This window comes from Lissotriton helveticus, chromosome 11, assembly GCF_964261635.1.
Source record: "Lissotriton helveticus chromosome 11, aLisHel1.1, whole genome shotgun sequence".
Taxonomy (NCBI): Eukaryota; Metazoa; Chordata; class Amphibia; order Caudata; family Salamandridae; genus Lissotriton; species Lissotriton helveticus.
This window is the reverse complement of record NC_136072.1, coordinates 1,008,675,178-1,008,696,406: the sequence shown is the minus strand read 5'-3', so window position 1 is coordinate 1,008,696,406 and position 21,229 is coordinate 1,008,675,178. Positions and strand designations below refer to the sequence as shown.

Below are 21,229 nucleotides of genomic sequence, written 5' to 3'. Positions count from 1 at the left end.
ATCAGATTAAGTCCAAGATGCCACAAATAGTAGTCTCCAAGTCACTGCCTATCTTTCTTTACTCTATCTCTAGGAAACTATATAGCCTGTTATCTGTTCTATATTCCAGCTCTTAGGCTGGCTCTCCCCTTTGTAGTCTCAGCTCCCATCGGACTAGTTAATTGAATGTCTCTATTAATATTAAAGTTAATGATTTGAAGGTATTCCTTGTATGCAGTAGTGAGAGGTTTTCAGTCAGACCTACGGGAAACTGAATTCCCAGCTAACAGAAGGGACTAACTGAATAGTTTTAGTTATCTTTTGTTTTAAGAAAAAGTGGGAATGCTGAGGGACAAATAAGACTAGCTGGAAAGGAGTTAACCATGCTACAAGAACTAATTCCGGGGTTAGGGGGGATGCTGGTATGAATGGTCAATCATTCAGTAAAGGGCTTTGTTTATATGAGCCGGGTGATTTATGGAAGATTTAATCACTGCCGTTTGGTAGGAAGACATTTGAAATTAATTAACAATTAATTTATGTAAAGTCTTTAAAAATAAATTCTCAAAATAGCAAACCATTTCATTCTGTAATAAACACAGAATGGGCTTCAGTTACCAAGTGCTCCATTAAGAGGAGAACCATTCCAACCACAAAAAGCTCTCTTGCTGGCATTGTTAAATATTATTTGGTGTCTTGTACTTGTGTCAAACTTCATTGTCAAAGAGATAGTGATTGTCGTCTGCATACTATCTATGGGCAAAAACACCCCCAAACCCTCATTTTGTAATTTCTTACCTTTCTGGGGACAGTCATGATTATGGGTTCACACTTCCGTTCGTGAAGTTTGTAGAACCTTTAGAATAGAAATAAACACAATTTAAATAAAGCAAAACACTATTTTGTCATATTCATTCTTGTATATAATCATCTATATATTCAAATTTCAATACGTCTGGCAAGAAAATTAGTCTGGATATCTGAAGGTTCAAAACACTGGTACACAGATGAAGGGAGTGCTGAGGGACAAACAAGACCGCGTAACTGGCAAGGAGTTAACCATCTCCTTTATGGTATAGAACATTAAGTGAAAAATATTTCATAAGGAAGAATAAAATTGCAAGAGCCACATCATGCATTTATTCTGAGACAATAGAAGAGAGAGGCTTCACTGGTGGTAGGGAGTAAGGCTGGTCTCTGACACAGTTAAAACAGTCTATTACCTAGAAGTAAAAAAGCAAGTATGTTGGCACAAGCAGCAAAGGCTTCCTCAGCGAAAATGCATGCGATGATGTTAAAAACTAAAGCCAATTTTGATTAAAAGAAATCGATTTAATGAATAAAGTTACACTAAAATGAACATAGGGATCAGCAGATTTTAAATGAAAAAACACTGGGTCCAGTTTACAAAAGCATTTGCGTGTACGGGACTAGTACTACAGGAGTCATTTTAAAAAAAATATATCTTTTTTAAAGTTTGTGGCAGACTTTTACAATAATCAGTATGTATTCTTCGTCTTTATGCATTAAGAAGTAGCAAATCTGCGAACACAGTAGGGTCATCAACTCAGTCATCTTACAACAATATACAGCAATCTAGTTAACATCTATAATCGTTACATCTTTATGCATATTTCTTTATTGCAGTCCAACTCCCATAAGCGTCTACCATGATACATTCTCCAAATTTGTAAGCTATCTGTGCCTGCCTGTTCCCCTTGTTAGTCCTCTTTCCCTCTCAACTAAAACTCCCCCCGTCATGTCCGGTGTACGGTCTCAGGTTCTATATCCTTGACATTTGTCCTCCCATTTCGTTTCCAGTCAATACCCCTTATTTCAGTGATGGCCGATCCCCCCAGCCCTTTAAGTACCATCCGGTTCACTCCCTGACTGTGTGTGTACCCCAGTATCTTCTCGGTCTGCGTCTCCATTTTCTGCTCCCCCACTTGTCAACTCTCCCACCATTGCCCGTTTTATACTTACAGTCATATACCTTTGTGAATTTTCGCTGAATCGTCCAAATTCCTACTGGACAAAGACAAAGGGTGCACAGTCCTTTCCATTTGTACTAATCGTATATAAATGTTCACTGAACATTTTATTCCCATTTCAATCTTGTGGGGTCAATTCACAAAAGCAAGTAAGAATACATAAAACAGTACAACAACGAGAGAAAACGCCTACAGCTCAGCCCTCTGCTACTACCACCAGCAACTCAGATCCACCAAACGCTCGACTTTGACTGAGGAATCAAAAACCGCTCCAACAACTTTAATCTAATCTTCGCCATAGCAAAAGAAATCCGCTCCCATGCTGACAGCTTTGTGACTGTCAACCCCTCACAGAAACTCTGCTCCCAGATCTCACAATTTCAGCAAAAGAACAAACACAATATACAACAACTTCGCACTCTATCCAGAAGTCTTCACCCGCACACACCTCCAACCAGAGGAAAATAACCCACCAGAAAACACCCTCACCTGCTGGCCCATCACAACTGCTCCAGAAACTGCTGCCACCAAGTGCTCTATTTAGTTGGGATCCACTTCTAACCCCCGTCCACACATCATGTCCACCAAAGGACTAGACTCCATCTGTACTGTTCTCACCACAACACTCAACACGGATACCTTCCTGGATGCTTAGAAACCCCCTACCATCCTATCTGTACTGAAAAAACCTTCGGCGCACACGAAAACACCGGCAAACTAAAGCCAATCTCCCTACAACCCTGACTGGCATAATCCCTAGTATAACTCGTCAACAAATGACTGGCTGACCACCTTAATAACAAACACCTCCTGGCCCCTGCATATTCAAAGTTACAAACTGAATGAATACTGACTCAAATCTCAACTCCAACAAGATTGAAGTGGTTCTCTTCAGAAAAGACACCTCTCTGGTTCTCAGACTGGTGACCCTGAGAATTAGGACCTACACCCACCCCATCGAACCAAACCAGCAACCTAGGGATCATAATCGATAGTCAAAGCTTGATGACCAGTCAGGTCAACTCAGTTGCCTCCTCACATTTCCACAGCCTTAAACTCCTCAGGAAAGTCTTCAAATGGCTCCCGCTCAACAACAATTGCAGAGTCATTACCCACGACCTGATCACCAGGAACCTGGAATACAGACACACATTGTATCCCAACGTCATAAAACAGCTCACGAAAAAACTTCCGGTTATCCAGAATTCAGCAACTAGACTCAAGCTCAAACTCCCATCCCCGCTCTCACATTTTCACACGCCACAAAGACCTCGACTGGCTCCTCATCCACCAATGCGTCTCATTCAAACTACTCACCCATACTGCACAAACAAGGTGCTGCATGCCAGAACAGCTGCATTAACTTCCACGCACTTTCGCTTCTCAAAAATCCTGCTCGCTCAGGGCTACCCCATGTGCAGAGCCCGATTTGGCGACAGAGTCTTGTAGTAAGTCTCCCCAACAGCCTGGAACGACCTCCCATGCACATCAGAGATGCCAGTTCAGTTCAAGAATTCTGCAGAAAACTTAAAACCTGCCTTTTCCCATATGACATGATCAGGGTAGCACCCCTGCTCAAGGTGCCAAGATACACTACACACACACTATACAAATGCACATATCATAACATGACAGTACTAGAGGTACTACTTTACGTACTCAAAAATTTCTTTGGGAATAGGCTCCAGTGTGTGCAGGTACCCTTTTACACACAATGACTAGGCTCGGTTTTGTAGAAACATTCACTATGGGGCAGAAGTGTATTTGTTTTTGTTAGTGCTAGGAAGCAATACCATCTATGTTTTTGTTTTTTCTAACACACAAGTTACTTACCTTCTGTAACAATATATCTGTAAGAAACATTAGTAGTGATAGATTCCTTTCCTTAGAATTACCCCCAGGCGTCAGACTGGATCTAGAAAGTTTTGTCAGCAATACCCCTGCACGTCGGTATGCGTCGTGTGGCTCCACGTGTGTCGTTGTCGCCGAGATGAAGTCGCTAGAGCTACTTAGACGCCTCCACGCGCGCTGTAGTCAGTTCTGTACTGAACTTTCCGCGCCAGGAACACAGAGCCATAACCCTGGCTCTTGGACGACGCACCTGCGTGCCGGTTCTGGCATCGAGGCCTTTGACTGTTGTGTGGCGGCCTTCTCTTCCACCCCTAACGATCTTTCTCTACTGATGAGGGAAGTTATCCCGAAACCCGAGACATGTCTCGGGCGATATCCTAAAACCCGGGACATGTATCGGGTCTAGAGATTCATCAGTCCAACAAGTACCGACTTGCACCCACCTGGGTGATCCACTAAAGAACGACAAGTACCAGAGTCCCGAGGGGCGATCCGGAGGAGGGGCTAGCGGTGTGCGCTCCATTGATGACTAAACCCTAGAAATCAGTTCGCATAACGGGGAGGATGGGTGGGCCGGTAAGGAATCTATCATTAATAATGTTTCTTACAGATATATCGTTACCACAGGTAAGTAACTTGTGCATCTGAAAAAAACACGTAGTGATAGATTCCTTACCTTAGAATAGATACCCCAGCAATACCAACCCCGGTGGTGGGTCTGTGAACCAAGATCACACCAGAAAGTCCTGGAGAACAGAACGGCCAAAGAAGCCATCTCTCCGAACTTGGCTGTCCAGGCAGTAATGCTTGGTAACCGTGTGCAGCGAGGCCCACGTAGCTGCCTGACAGATGTCGTGAAAGGGAACTCCCCATCCCAAAGCAGAAGTGGCTGCCATCGCCCCACTGGACGCTTCTTTTTAGCCAAAGAATAACAAACCTTAATGCACAGAACGACCCACCGAGAGATGGTCCGCTTGTGAATGGCCCGACCTTTCTTGGCACCCACGTAGCCAACTAAGAGCTGGTCATCCACCCGGAACTGTTGTGTGCGGTTAAGGTAGAATGAGAGCGCATGTTTTGGGTCCAGACGGTGGAGCCTCTCTTCCTCTTTTGAAGGGATGCGGAGGCAGAAAGAAGGTGGGCAAAGTGATGGTCTGCCCGATGTGAAAGGCAGTGACAACCTTTGGCCGAAAATATGGACAATTTTTAGAAAAACTTTGTCCGGATGGACAGAGAGAAAAGGAGGCTTAGAAGAAAGAGCCTGGAGCTCACTCACTCTTCTGGCAGAGGTGATAGCCACCAAGAATGCTGTCTTTAAAGTAAGAAGACTAAGAGGACAGTTGTAAAGTAGCTCAAAGGGAGCACACATCAGATATGTCAGAACCAGGTTCAAGTCCCACTGAGAGATAGCCCTTGATAGTGCCCAGAGCAGAGCCCTGCTGGGCCAAACAAAGGAGAAATAGAAGAACTTCTGAAAGAGGGACAGAAAGGGGATCCACAGCCTTTGCTGTGCACCATGCCACAAACGTATTCCACCTGCAGGCGTATACCTTCTTAGTGTAGGGACGCCTGGCTGCCGAGATTACATCACAACCTTCAGGAGGCAGGTCAAAAGACGTCAACTGCTGCCGCTCAATCTCCACGCAAGAAGGTGGAGGACCGTCCCCTGCTCCTGCGACAGAAGATCCTCCCAAAGGGGCAGTCGGATCGGGGGATCGATAGCCATGCTGAGTAGCTCGGGATACCATACTCTTCGAGCCCAGTGTGGAGTCACAAGAATGACTTGGGCCCGGTTGCGCTTAATCTTCTTCAGCACTCTGGGTAGAAGTGGTATAGTAGACCGCAACTCCACTCGTGACGAAAAGCGTCGCCTAGCGAGTGCCGCCTTGGAAATTCCAACGTGCAGAACTGATGATACTGCGTGTTCTCTTCGGTGGCGAATAGATCTAACCAAGGTTCTCCCCACTGCTGAAAGAGACCTAGCGCCACGTCTGAGTTCAGACGCCATTCATGATCCATCATGCACCGGCGGCTGAGTTCGTCTGCCTGTGGCATTCAGAGAACCTGCCAGGTGTTGAACCACCAGGGAAATGCCCTGATGTTCCAGCCATTTCCAGAGGTGCAGAGCCTCCAGACATAGGGTTCACGACCCCCACCCGCCCTGTTTTTTGCAGTACCACATGGCGGTGGCGTTGTCCGTGAACACCTGCACTACTCTTCCCGGGACAGAGGGAAGGAATGCCTTCAGTGCAAGCAAGTTCGCCCGAGGCTCCAGAAGGTTGATGTGGAGCCCGGACTACGCCGGAGACCAGAGGCCCCTGATCTCCGCCTCTCCATTGTGGCCGCCCCATCCCAGAAGGGACGCGTCCGTCACAACTGTGTGTTCCGGTTAGGGAATGGAGAGGGATCTGCCATTGACCCAATCGCGATTCGTGTGCCACCACTGCAGTTGTTGTGCAGTGCCCTCCGAGATCTGGACGTGATCACACAGGTTGCCCTGATGATGTGCCCACTGGAACTTTAGGTCCCACTGCAGAGCCTGCATATGCCATCTGGCCTGATCCACTAGCAGGATGCAGGAGGCCATCAGGCTCAGTAGCCGGAGGGTCATCCTGACCAAGGATAGAGGCTGAAAGATCGGAATCATAGCCTGAATATACCGGACTCGCTGCTCAGGAGGATAAACCCGAAACTGCGCCAAGTCCAGAACCGCTCTGATGAAGAGGAGCTTCTGAGAGGGAATCAGGTGCGACTTCGGCACGTAGTCTGGAGGTGGGAGACGACTGCCTGAGGCGAACCCGATGTCAACAACCAGTGGTTGAGATATGGGAAGACTGGAACCCCTGATCTCCGCAGATGAGCTGCGACCACCGCCATCAGTTTCGTGAACACCCGAGGGGCGCTGGTAAGGCCAAAGGGGAGCACGGTAAACTGAAAGTAATCGTAGCCTACCTTGAACTGCAGGTAATGCCGGTGGGCCGGCAGGACGGGGATGTGGAAATAAGTGTCCTGCAAGTCCAACGCTACCATCCAGTCTCCAAGGTCGAGAGCAGACAAGACCTGAGCTACCGTCAACATCTTGAACTTCTCCTTCCTGAGGAAGTGGTTGACGTTCCTGAGGTCCAAGATAGGACGCAGGCCCTTGTCCTTCTTGGGGAGCAGAAAGTGGTAGGAATAACAACCACGACCTACTTCTGGCCCAGGAACGCGCTTGATGGCCCACTTGGCCAAGAGGGCTGTGACTTCTTGCGGAAGAATCGCAAGATGGTCCCCCAACATGCGGTGGTACTGAGGTGGCATGGCTGGAGGGGTAGTCTCGAAGGGGAGGGAGTAGCCCCTTCGGACAATTTGCAGCACCCACTTGTCCGAGGTGATGTTGCGCCAGTGGGAGAGATGATGGCGAATTGTGCCGCCCACTGGCGCTTGATGGGCCTAGAAATTTTGACTAGGAAGGCTTTGCAGTAGATGCTGCGGGGGGTGGAGGTGGACTGACCCTCCCGCTGGCCCCCAGAACCGCCTCAATGGTTCTCACGTCCGCGCTGAGGATGTTGCTGCGCAGGCCAGTGGCTCTGGAACAAACGTGTTGGGGCACCCTTGCCGTGGCCACAAAAGTAGCGAAAAGCAGAAGGCGGAGGAGGCCTAGTGGCAGGCATGCCCAAGGACTTGGCCGTAGCCCGTGAGTCCTTAAAGCGCTCCAATGGACTATCAGCTTTATTGCCAAAGAGACAAATGCCATCAAAGGGCATGTCCATCAGAGTGTTCTGGAATCCTCTGAGAAGCCAGTTGTCTTCAGCCAGGCATGGCGCCGAAGCACCACCGTCGTGGAAATCGCCCTGCCCAGCGAGTCGGCGGTATCAAGCGCACAACGAATGGTGAACTTAGCTGCATCTATCCCAGCTGCTATAGCTTGGGAGAGCACTGTCAGTGCATTCTCCGGACAGTTGGGCAGCACCTGCGCAACTGTATCCCACACAGAGTGGGAATAACGGCCCAAGAGGCAAGCTGTGTTCACCGACCGCAGCCCTAAGCTGGCAGATGAAAACAGCTTCTTTCCAAGCTGCTCCAGCTTCTTGGATTCCCTATCCGGAGGTGAGGAAGGGAACACGCTCTGAAAAGCAGAGGCTTTGACAACCAAGCTCTCGGGAGTGGGGTGTTGGGAGAGAAAGAGGGGGTCGCCTGTAGTCGGGCGATGGCGTCGGGCCACATTCCTGTCCACAGGAGCCCCTGTGTTGGGCCTGGACCAAGTGCCCAAAAGAACGTCAGAAAGTGCATCATTAAAAGGCAGTAAGGGCTCCGAAGAGGTTGCCACCGGCTGAATCACTTCTGTAAGGAGGTTAGTCCCGACAGCCACTGTAGGGAGTTCGAGGTGGAGGGCCTCGGCAGCCCTATGCAACACCACTGCGTAACTGGCTCCCTCCTCCATAGCCACGGTAGGAGGAGACAGCATGCCAAGGTCAGGTGAGGTGTCAAGACCACTGGCATCCCCAAATCCTCTGCCCAGTACGGATCATAATCACACTGTTGTGTGGCAGGGTCCTCAGACCCCTCCCAGTCCTCCCCTTCCTCTGAAGTCTGTGAAACAGGCTGAAAATAAGGAGGACGGATATAGGGGTAAAAAAAGCCCCATCGGAATCGGCGTCGAGCGACGGCAATCCGGCGCCGTTTCCGGGTCGGGCTGAAACTGGGGCCGATGTAGGCGGTGGCACCGGATGATATCTGAGGTGGTGCCGGAGGAGGGGTCGACACCAGTGGAGGTGCTATGAGGTCAACCGGTGTCGCCTGGAATCCGAGCCCGAATCCAGGGGGGTACTGCGGTGCCGGAGGCGATGGAAGGGCAGGACCCCCAGTCACTACAAGCTAGTAAGAGCATGATGAGGCATGATAAGTCCCCTGAATTTGTATTTCGTGTAAAGAGTGTGTTAGTAATCTCGGCGTCCTGGAAGTAGTCAACAACATCAGATTGTCGGCAGGCGTGAAGGAAGATCTACGAACGTGACAGTGGTTTTGGGATAAATTCAATGGCATCCCGATTTTAACCCCACAGAACTGGGAGTCAGACAACCCGATATACTCAGATGCCACGGGAGGGCTTCGTTTTGATTTGTATCGGGGAAGGTGGTGTGTGAAGGAGTGGCCTCTGCATTGGGAGCAGGGGGAAGGAGCATAGCCTTCCTGAATTGTTTTCCCCTGGTAGTGGCAGTAACGCTCTTGGGTAGGGAAATGGCCCACAAACGGGTACTTTTCCAAATTGACAATGTGGCAGTGGTGCATGTGGTCAACAGACAATCAGTGCGAGATGAACAGGTGCTCAAACTGTTGAGAGTTTTTGTACTGGGTTGCTGGAGACATGATGTGGTTTTCAGGGATAGACATGTACCGGGGTTGGACAATGACATTGTGGAAGCTCCGTCTCGTTCACAGTGGGAGAGGTTCCATTGGCTGGCCGCAGACAAGACACCAACGCCAGCATCAATGTGGAGCATAGGCGAGAATGGATGCTTCAGTTGGTGGAAGGGTCTCTGACAGAATCCAACAGAAAGGTGTATACGCAGACTTTGCAGGGGTTCTTAGACAGTGGGGCTAGAGGAGGTCAGAGGTATGGACAGGGAGGAAGATGTGGTTCAGTACATACTGGCATTGATCGAAAAAGGGTTATCCAGAATCACGATTACAGGGAAACTGGCAGGAATTGCCTTTATGGGCAAGCTCATGTGGGGGTATGCGCCATCAGCTGGGGAGAGGAATCAGGAGGGTTGGGAGAGAGAACGGGCAGCCAACCCAGAGTTCGGAGGCCGCTATCAAGGCAACTCTTGGAAAAAGTGGTTGAAGTCCTGCAGGACATATGCAATGACAGGAAGGAGACATTTCGGTTCTCTACGCTAATGTACTGGATGTTATTGGCGACATTTAGTGTGTCCGAAATGTTGGGAAGGGAGTATCAGGATTAGTATGGGAGGACGTTGGGGGCAGAGTTGATAGTTTGGAAGTGCTCATTCGGCAGTTCAAGACTGATCAGAGGGACAGAGGGAGGACCGTAGTCTTGCAGCCATTCTCAGTGTTGAGCCTAGGCCTGCTGAGGTGGGGAGCCAACTCAGGGAGATTACCAAGGCACCTCTAGGGGCGGTGTTCAGGCACATGGGTGGCACGGGTGATGTAATTCCAATTTCTATGGGTTTTGAGGAAAGCACTGTCAAAATTGGGGGAACCTCCGGGACATTATGGCACAAATTCGTTCAAGACTGGGGTGGTCACAGAAACGGCCCAACATAGATGGGGCGGGGGCAAGATTATGCAACTGGTTAGGTGCCCATCAAAGTGGATTATCTGGAATTAAGATATGAAGCTCCAGAATCTTTTAGGGAGGGATTGGGGTCCACTTGTCTAACTATGGGATGGAGCTATACTTAATGCAGATAAAACAGGCACTGGAGGAAACTCTCAGAGGGGAGAAGGGATTCCTAGGAGTGGGTCAGAAAGTCAGCACCTGTCTGAGTGGCGGTTGGCACTTTAAGTTGCCATGTCGCTAGATTAAGATGATTGTGATGAACCTAGGGAATCAGGAGACAATGAGGGAGGGTGGATGGAGACAATAAAGTTAAACCTGGAAGAAGTGAGAAGTTAAGGTTTAGTAAGATGTTAACAGACGCAGGTTAAAGGTCAACAAGATACAAAGCGGCAAGTTAAAATGTAAGGGGGAGGGGACATTTAAGGGATGATGGAATAAACATAGGACAATGGTTATATAGTGAGGTTCAGTTTTGCTAAGGCCTACGGTAAATTTGTGATGTGCAACTGTTTTCAATAAAGCAATCTTATTAATTCGCTAAATCAACGAGTATGTGTTCTGTGCTGCTCCCCTTTATGCCAACTCAAATCAAAATTACCACGTGCTAAATCGTTTCCACATTCATGCATTGCCTGATGTCACCTATGCACGCTACACCTAAACAATATAACCAATGCTTCACTCTTCCATGCACACTGGATACACGTTGATATGTATTTACAAAAATGTGCAATATGTGCTGCGTACATACAATCTAACATGACCACTGCTCCATGCAGAAACACTGAAGTTTCATTGGTGTATATATTCACAACACGCACTATATCCAACTGCACACTAACAGACACACACACATATTTGAGCACCAGTCCTTTGCAACGCGAAAATTCATGTTACTGAACCGGATAAAAGATAAACTAAATTAACTGTGGCACATAGCCATTATATACACATGAACACAAACACAACACAAAAAAGACAGATACACAAACATATTAGGAAGTAAACAGCCAAAAAACAAGGGCCATAAAATCTCTGACAACTTTTGCAAGCTCCTACTATAAACAAAACACAACTTTGAACACAACGAACCACAACACAACACAATCAAAAGAATTAAAATAACTACACAAATTAAGATACACAATTTACATTGGTATCTTATCCATTTTCTTTTATTTTAGATGTTTTTTAAAATGCTCATTGATTTTCTTTAAGTGAACGTGTGTTTTCTTGTTGCGTGGTGCGGTGTAGTGTCTGTTTGATTTTTGCCATTAGAAAAAACTTCAGTTGGGAAAAACATTACTTGCATGATTCAAAACTCAAAAATTTAGTAACATTCGCCACTTATTATCCAAGTAATCACAACTCTCCCCTTCTTTCATCCCCATCCCTCACAGATGGCATGAAAAATTACACCACTGGTAACAGCACATACTGTGTAAATCACAGGGGTAATAGATGACATCAGTGAATCGGGTCAACAGCGCTTTACTCCAGAGTTCACTGGACGCAACACAGATTCCTGGCCAGAAGCATCTGAATGCAGCCCTTGTCCCAGAACCCACTACTGTTGGCAGCGGTGAGTAGATTCAGGCTAGGATCATGACCTTAAACCACGCCCTGCTCTCAGCACCACTTACCCCCACAGCCTACTTGGCCTAAACTTTATGTAATATAAATTGATACTTGTATAGCGCACTACTCACCCGCAAGGGTCTCAAGGCGCTTGTACGAATACCGCTGTGGAACCCATCCTGGCTTTCCCTGTGAGGTGTCCACTCCTGGGCACCCCCAAGGTGGAGGCCAGGCATCCTTAGCGGTGTGGGGACCGTTGTGGAGATTAAGCAAGCTATTGCCCAGAGTTGCAGAGTGGGACTCCATGATTGGAATAGGCACCGAGGCGAGAATTATCAGGTCCGTGGAATCTTTGAGCCCAAGATCCGCCGAGGCAGGAATTGAACCCTGGTCCCGGGCTAGAACTCTGCATCAGGGTCTGCCGCTCTAACCATTGAGCCACACTTCTCCACTTTATCCCTGGCCATCAAGCTCGTAACATAGACAGCACGATTCATTCACAAAATCACCTATTTCAATTCGTATTATGTCAATTTCTTGAAGCAATTCAGATTATTTACGCACCAAAAAATCGTAGGCCTAGCCTAGGCCCATATGTAGGAAATGATGTAATTACAACCAATCAGAGGCACAAAAGAAACAACGCAAGCAGGAGTGCTCAGTGTCCCCTGTAATTCCACAAAAGGGAAGACAATAGCTACATCTGTGTATTTATACAGCAAAAACAAACTATGGTATGAACTACAAAACTGGGTCCCATCAATTTGGGACAGTTCATAGATAAGCACACAGAAGAGTTGGGAGCCGTTGATAATGGAAGAGATAACGTGACGTTAAATACTCAGACGAAAGAGCAATAAATACATTAATTTAAAGGCTTGAAATATTGGTGAGAAAAACTCAAGGTTTGGGGGTGGCCAGATGGCTCATAGAATTGTTCGGCCAACTGTGAGAAGGCAGCTGCCAGGCGGCCTTAGTGTCCCAGTTTGATAGAGGGCAGAGAAGGAAAGAAGGGTGCAACATGGCAGCAGTCACTTGTTTTTACTGAATACATACACATGTGAAGCTGCATTCACTTTACTTTTGTGTGAGCACTGGGGGCAGAGAGCACTCTTCTTGCATTATGTTAGAATTGAATGCGTCGGATTTTTGTAATAGGATTATTTCCTGCATTTCTTGCACATTGTCAGGTAATGCCCCACTGTTTTTCCTTGGAGGAAGAGGGTATTTTCTACGCTTTGGGGAATTGCTGTGCCTGTCCTGTGGCCTAGAATTTACCAACGCTGCCCCTACTCCTCCTAGTCCTAGAACATGTTTTCCAAAGCATGTGAGCAGATCTGAAAAACCTGGCAGAAGGAACAAAATATTCAACTCAGAACAGACAATCCGATTTCACTTCCATCCGAATGCTTTCTCTCCTACACTTACTAGTAGCAATATACAAAAGATGACTACTTCCAAGTATACCCGACAAGGCTTTGTAAAGTAAATAATATGTTTACATCAAATCAAGGGAAAATCATATCAGAGCCAAATTGTACCTCCATGTCAAGTTTAGTGTAACTGTGCTCAATTTTGCTGCTAAGATGGGAAACACTCCTATGGGCCTTTAAATGGAAAATGCAACTTTTGCATCCTTCCACCCCTGAAAACGTTAGTGAATGAGAGCAACTGGCATGCATTTTAAAAACAAAGAATCTTGATTGAAGGATGCCATCTTTTGCACATATAATCAAGTGAACTTTACCTGGAAATTTCACATTTGTTCACATCGAGGCCCCTCTTTGGCATGAAACCCATTCCCCGCTGTGGCTCTTTGCTGCTAAATGTGCTGAGGTAGTGAACATACGGTGATTCATCTGTGATCTCGAAATAGCGAATACTGCTGTCTCCCTGTAAAATAATATTAAAGGAATTGTGATTACAAGAGGTGTGAAAATGTTGCACCCAGTGTTCTCACTTTCACACATTTGACCAAATAAAACACAAGATTCCAGGTTTTGCAGGTCTTAACAGGTAGAAGGTATGGTGATACTACATTACCCCCAATTGCAGCATGCATAACTCGTAATGGAAATGTACTATCTCACCCTTTACGGTTATTTAGCAGGTGTGGTAGAACTTCTCCAATTACCTGGACACACAGAAGGAGACATTAATACTGGTTTCTTTCAAATGTATGGTTCCCCCGGCTGGTGATTTTTTTTAGTTTGAGGATCCTGGTTATGAAACATCCATTTAACTTGCACAGTGTTCTACAACTATCGTGAAATCTTTTCTCTGCCCACAAAAAAGATCTCTCTTTGATGAACCTGCCAAATACAGGAGTTGTGCCTTAGTGCCATCCTTCACAGATTCAGCAAGTCATCTGCTCCTGCCACTGATGGAGGAACAATATTCACGATGGTGGTGCTGTCAGCTCGCTAAAATCAAGAGGCTTTGAAAATTTCAGATTTTATCAACAAAGTTAGTGGGCCACAGAACCTCAGTGGAGAGATTTTAGGTCAAGCCTGGGCAGCACATGCGCTGCTCTGCGAGGCATGCTGCATGCAGATAGGGACTTAAGCTCCACCCACTCTCCGCCCATCTTTTCAATTGGTTGCTGTGACCGTCCTTTCTAAATGTTGGCTTTTGATTTGTTAATAGGCTTATGAGTCCCTCCTTAGTACCTTCCTGTCTTCTATTGTAACCTCCATCAGGGATGGACGTTTTAAGTGTGTCCTTACAGTATTGCTTGCCTTAGCGCTTCGGAAGAACTCTGCCTAAATAATCTAAAGAGAACTGGTGGTACGCCAGCTTAAGCAATGGCGGACATTTAAAAAAAAAAATGTATTTGCAGCGGGCTATGCGCGCTTTCAATTTTACAGTGGAACGCGGCCACATGCCTTTCTTTTTGTATTATTTACACGGAAGCCCAGCCTGGTTCGGCAGCGGTGTGTGGCTCTATAAGCCCCTCGTCACACCCCATCAGCTCCTGGTTTCTGCCATCCATGCAGCCTGGCTTCGGCACAGAAGAGGGGCTGCGTGCGTGCGTGCGCGGAGGGTGATTATCATTGAATGTGCAAATCTCCTTGCGGCTTTGATCTGGGCGGAGCAGAGCAGCAGATGAATTAATTCAAGGTTCTGAACCTGGGAGCAGCCGCACTACACTCACTTCTGAGGCAGGGGCTACAATTCTCAGCAATTCGCAGTAAACACGTATATTTCCAATATTTTCATTGTTCCCAAAAACGCAAAAAAGATGTGGGTGCTTGGGAGCGCATGCATGATGCTTTGAGGAATTTCAGTCATGAATTTGTGTGGTTTAGTTCTGCGCCCCATACAACGCTTTCACTTTAATGTCGGCAACGCCCCTTTCTTTAGACGAGCCACGTCTAAATAAAAGGTGCATGGCCGCTATTAAAGTGAAACCGCGGCATGGGGCACTTTCCCAATAAAAAGCATTTTTGTCAACTTGACAAACATCTGTTTTTTTTTTGTGTAAAAGCGCCGATGCCTCACTTTCACTTTAATAGCACGCGCATCCCTTTCTTGCCCGGTCTAACGATAGGGGCGTGGCCGCCATTAATGTGAAAGTAGGGCATGAGATGCTTTTCCAAAAATTGCATTTGCAATGCAATAGGTCTCGCCTTTGCGAGAGTTTAAGCTACTGGCATTGTCATTTACAATGCCAATAGCTCAAACTCTCGGACATGCGAAACCTATTGCATGGCAAATGCTTGTTTATAAAGGCTAAGTTGGGAATACATCACTCAATGCCCTTCAAAAGGAATGTAGTCTGGTAAAAGAAACATCATAAGGTGCACTGCTAGGAAAATCACTCCCATCATAATACATAACTATTATTAATAATGCTCATTATAGGGACACACAATAATGCTGTGCTTTGGAATAAACCTCCCCCCAGGAATAATGTGTCATGCACAATGTTCCTTTTCAACAATAAGAGAAGGAGGCGCAGTAACAATGCAGTCACTCACGGTTCATTGTTACCGTGTGTCTCCTTCTGTTATCATAAGGATGGTGGGGCGGACTTGAATCCTTATCCCCAAGGGCCCTATAGAGTTCGTTGAGCCTTCCTGCTCCAATTCTCATGGGTACCATAGGCATGTGAAACAGTTTTAATCCTGCCCAGTGGTGGTTAATGTATCACAGTCTGCATGCTGTAGGGCACAGCTTGCCTAAGGGATTCATTTTTCTCTGGCCAACAGTCCCCCAGGCAACTCCAAATCCCAAAGAGGCCCTTGTATCTAACTGAGGGTCGGAACGTCGTTGACACTTATTAGAAACAAACTGCTTCCAATACATAAGTCATATGTACACAGGCAACTATGGGACTGTTTTAGCAGATTAACAGATATGCAACTGCTTGTATTCCAGTGTACCTTTGTGTTGCAAAGTTATCCTGTGCCCTGGGCACCCCGCAACTTTTTGCTGACTGGTACTGGTGGTTACTGACTGACTGACCATGGGCTCTGCCTAACCAGGCCCAGGGCCAGTGTTATGCTGAAAACAGTGAACACACCTACATACACTAGGGTACACTGTGGGTTGGGTACCCCTGTGATTGGCATGACCTACCCCATAGGGCCCTAGTACATAATAGGGCAGGGGGATTGAAACTACCTCTCAGTCTCTAGTATATAATAGGGCATGGTAGTTTAAAGGCCAGGAGCCCTTTTCAGCACTTACATGTGTGCACTACTGAGCCTGAGGTCAGTTTAAAAGAAGCCCTGTGTTGCATGGCTGCTTTTAAAAATAAAATTGTGCCCAAACTCGACTTTGGTGTTTGGGGCACTTACAAATTGATAGCCTACAAAGTTTGGGCATATTAGGTACCCTCAGGGTCTCCCCTATGTGTCTCAGGGGTGGGGAATCAGGTATTTATAAGGACAACCCTTATAAAATGAGTTTTACATGCCCTGGGTTAAGTGAAATTGCACCTGTCACTCCCCACATTATTTCTGCATATTCAGAAGCCCTAAAGTATCCCCTTGATAAAGTGCTGCTCAAAATCGACGTTGGTGGTAAGAGCACTGTGGAGGGAGGACCTGCAATATTTCTGCATATTCAGAAGCCCTAAAGTCTCCCCTAGGTATACCAGGGGTGCGGTCCTGTAGATATAGGCAGAGTACTTATAAAATATGTTTTATAAGCCCTGGTGCTGGAAAAATGGCCCATGCCATTTTTACCATTGCAAATCCCCTGCCACATAGGTTAACATGGCAGAAAGTTATCAACTAATAAATCTTGATAGGAGAAGTCTAAAAGTACCATTCCAAGACTTCCCAGAATGTTATTAATAAATCCAACAGTATGATATTGTTGAATTTCTCCTAAAAGGTACATACAAGAAGTTATAAGACTTTTTTTGTTTGTAAGTCCAGATTCAGCCTTCCAGTGGTCTGTCCTGATTGGTCAGAGTTAAGTGGATTGACCAGGCTTCTTTGAAGAGGTGATAAAGAGCCCCTGGGGTTGACCAGCTCTGCTGGGAGGGCAGTGTCCTGTTGCACAGGAATACCACAGCAGGGGGAGAAGTCGTAAACAATGGATTTCAAGGGAAGGGGGGGACCCCAGTGTCATTTACAACTTTACCCTTGTGAACCCCAGGCAGATGCTAGGATTAAGGAAGGAATGAGCAGTTGCAAGGGGAATAGACTATGGAGATTAGCCATCCTCGGGTGTGTTTAGCCAGCTCTACTCTCCATGCTGGAAAATCAACCATTATGAATTTGGAAGAATTGGTGTACTCTGGGACAAAATAGTGCCACACTCGGCAGGAAGTGGTCAGAACTTTGGGAAGTACCCTGCAGCCCATTGGACAGGAGTGACTCCCTGCTTGACCCAGAGAAGTTGGAATAAGTATCTGAGAAGGGCAGAGCCCTTCAGAGCAGCTGCTTGAAACTTAAGAGAATGAGAAGGGTCTACGCTGTAGAGTTTGATGTGCATTCACCAGGCCTGCACTCTGAAGACTGCACCTTTTGCACCATCTGAAACTACAGTCCTGTGGATCAAACCTGCTTCAAAAGGACTAAAGAGTGGACTCCCTGCAAGCTATAGGTTAACAGAGCACACCTAGACCATCACCACAAAGAATCCTCAGCCTGGAGTACTACCAGTGGATTGGTAAGGGTTTGTCCAAGTGGATTGTGGGAATTGAAGTTTCACACTTTCAAGGACCCTCTGGGAGGTTCCAGAACCTTGGATTGTGTGTTGGGACACTTTCGGAACTGCAAGAACAACTTCAGGAAGGAGTTCTAATAGGACCCAGCCTGCTGGAGGGGCTGCACAAGTCTGGTGAGAGATCATCCAGGACAATTGCTAAATGTGAATGTGTTCCTGTCAGAGGCAATAAAATGACCAAAATCACTGTTGGTTTCTATGCACTAGAAATTGACTAATCTTTAAAAATTCATATCTCTGGTTTCCTGCAGTATTTTTTTCGTTTAGGTGCCATTTAAAAAATAAGAATATTTCCTATTTTTATGAATTTGAGTTGGATTTTTATTTTGTGCTGTGTCCTAATTATTTACTGAATTGGTGTTTTTAAATGCCTGACATACCTGTCTTAAGTTAAGCCTGCCTGCTCGCAGCCAAGCTACCAAGGGTTGAGCATGGGAATAATTTTCTAAGACCTATTCTGAGCCTTATATCGGGTCGGTGGTATTATTGCCAGTGGCAGATATACATTTGCCCCTACGAATAATCCACTTTCCAACACTTTGTATTTCTCTACACTGATTATTTCCAAGTTTGGTTGTGGTTTTTTCACACGGGGTCATTTTGCACCAATAACTTCTAAGCACCAAGTTGAAGATTTGGTTTATGATGTGAATAAATCTGCTTTTATGACTGGAACATGCTATTCAAACGCATTTATGAACTCTAAACCATTTTAACTATAGTAATTTTGCTGTGTTTATAGATTACCTTGTTGTAAATGAGTTCTCTGTGAACCATTGCTACTAAATGTATCTATATTTACCTGGTTCATGTGAATATTTGGGTTTCTCTGGTTTGTGAAGAATATATTGCGATCTGACTAGCATTGCAGGTGCTGCCTTCTTAACAACAGAAGTTAAACATTTGACTTTCTGGTTCTCTGTTTTGGGGGCACATCTGTTTTTGAAAATAACTCTCAATTGCAACAAAAACAAACATTGTGTCAAAAATTGCTTGCCATCACTGGAAACTCACTGGCTCATTAAAACATTGGTGTTAACAAACTGTCTAAATCAACTTACAAGTGATACATTACCTTTCCACACAAATACATGATATTAGTGTCTGGGTCGTAAAATGGCAGCAGGACCCCGTTGCTCGTGTCCATTTCATGAAGTGCAATCGGCTCATTCATATTTTTCTGCAGACAACAGAAAACAAGCTTTTAAAACTGTGTGTATATTATTTTAAATATTCAACTAAACAAACAAGGAGAGGGTACAGTCATCAAAGATTTTGGGCATTTTAAACCACTGTTACAGATAAAATCATTAAAGTATTTGTTGATGGTTCGCCTGCACATAGCTTGCGCTGTGCTTGTGAAATCTCTTGAATTTAATATATCTTAAAAGGTGTCTCTTTTCAGTTCCCAAAACTGAATTACTCTGTCCATCCTCTGTTGTGTAGAACTTTATTTTTGTTTACTTTCAGTGGGTTAACGCATTGAAACATTTGTGTTACATTCCTGATCTTTTCATAGTGACGCCACCGAGCAGTATTAATTTGATCTCACTCTACATTTTCTGTAGGCTCAAACTCTTGAACTCGATTTTATGACTGTTTTGGGTAGTTATATTGGTGTGCCTGCACAAGGCCCGTGGGAACATCTCCTGTCACTGCCTCCCCATACTGCAACAACTGGACAACACTACCATCTGCTGGTTATTTTTTTAATTGAATATTAAAAATTGCGCTGCACACATTTTCTCTTTAGGTTGCTCGGGTACAGAACCCAGTACTGATAGTCAACTCTGCTATCCAGTCGGATATCTTTGTTTTTAGGTTTCGCCTGCACCAACAGCTTATTATTAATTATATAGGCAAAACCTAATGCCTTTTCTAATGCTTGTTTAGATTTGTAATATTAATGTGACCGCAAGATATCTAGACCTGTTTCCTGAACCTTTGGGTGACAGTTTAGCGCTATATAAATACGCGATACATACATACATACATTCATACATCTAATGCATTCTGGGTATTGTAGTCTTGCTGTTCTTCCATTGAACTAGTTTAGGTAAAACAATGATTTGTAGGTGAAAAGTTCAGGACTAGAGATTATCCGCATGGATTTTGAGAGAAGTGGCCAACTGTATAAACACAAGAACCCTAGAGAATTCATACTTGAGCAGACAGCATGCAAATGATAATTTGTTGCAATTAACAAGGTTAGGAGGATAATGAATGAACAACTTTTGCAAAGCAAGCATCTAAGAGACAGGCCCTCGGTCCTTCTAGAATGTGGTAACTCGATATCTGGCCTCCCAGGGCACACAGCATAGCATGCTAAACCAGCCTCAACCATAACAGAAAACTTTGAGGAAGGAAACAAGTCATTGAGTGGTCAGCAGGCCCTGAAAACAGACTGAAGTACCGGGTTCCAAAGTGCCAGCTGCCGCTCGCTCATGCGGCTGAAACCGGTGGTGAAGAGGTTTCCGTCCGAAAGGAAGATGGCTCTCATGGGGCGTGCTCCTTCGTGGGCCTTATCTTTCTCCTGAAACGGAAAGCACCATTGCAGTGTAAGAAACGTGCTGCTCAGACAACTCATTGAATAAAAAAAGAAAGGAAACTTTAAAAACACAAAATAATCAGTAGATTTAATCAAGCAGACAATTTCCAGTTTTTTTTGTTCATCTAAAAACACCCTTTCCCTAACCAAGTACATAGGCACGTCTTGTTCACACTAGCAAAAAAACCCTAACTAACTGATGCATTTTTAGTTTGTCTATTACACGGTAGGACCTCTATATCCTTTGGTTATTTCATGCAATCTGTAGTCCCTGAAAATTTAGTGACTAGCTCCCTCCACTCCTGCAAACTGATGGCTGTGGCCTGTACCCTTTTATATTTAAGTGACTAGCGCGTGCCATTTTATATTTTAGTGACTAGCACCTCCCACTCCTGCAAACTGACGCCTGTGGTCTGCACCCTTTTATATTTTAGTGACTAGTGCGTGCCATTTTATATTTTTGTGACTAGCGCCCTGCACTCCGGCACACTGAGGCTTCTGGCCTGTACCCTTTTCTATTTAAGTGACTAGCGAGTGCCATTTTATACTTTAATGACTAGCACCTCCCACTCCTGCAAACTGACGCCTGTGGCCTGTACCCTTTTATATTTTAGTGACTAGTGCGTGCCATTTTATATTTTTGTGACTAGCGCCCTGCACTCCGGCACACTGAAGCCTCTGGCCTGTACCCTTTTATATTTTAGTAACTAGTGCATGCCATTTTATATTTTAGTGACTAACACGTCCCACTCCTCCAGACTGAAGCCTCTGGCCTGTACCCTTTTATATTTTAGTGACTTGTGCATGCCATTT

The 21,229-nt window shown here is 45.6% G+C and overlaps 1 protein-coding gene across 3 annotated transcripts in view; it reads right to left on the bottom strand.

Annotated features, from left to right (window-relative positions):
• Window positions 1-21,229, bottom strand: part of CORO1C (coronin 1C) — a 444,982-nt gene that overhangs the window by 19,423 nt on the left and 404,330 nt on the right. For all 3 annotated transcript variants that reach the window (XM_078667404.1, XM_078667405.1, XM_078667406.1), the window contains exons 6-9: window positions 20,282-20,401; window positions 18,944-19,048; window positions 13,433-13,578; window positions 778-835 (exon numbers count right to left, since the gene is read on the bottom strand). In XM_078667404.1, coding sequence (XP_078523530.1) covers window positions 778-835; window positions 13,433-13,578; window positions 18,944-19,048; window positions 20,282-20,401 — 429 coding nt within the window. The remainder of the gene's footprint in view (window positions 1-777; window positions 836-13,432; window positions 13,579-18,943; window positions 19,049-20,281; window positions 20,402-21,229) is intronic.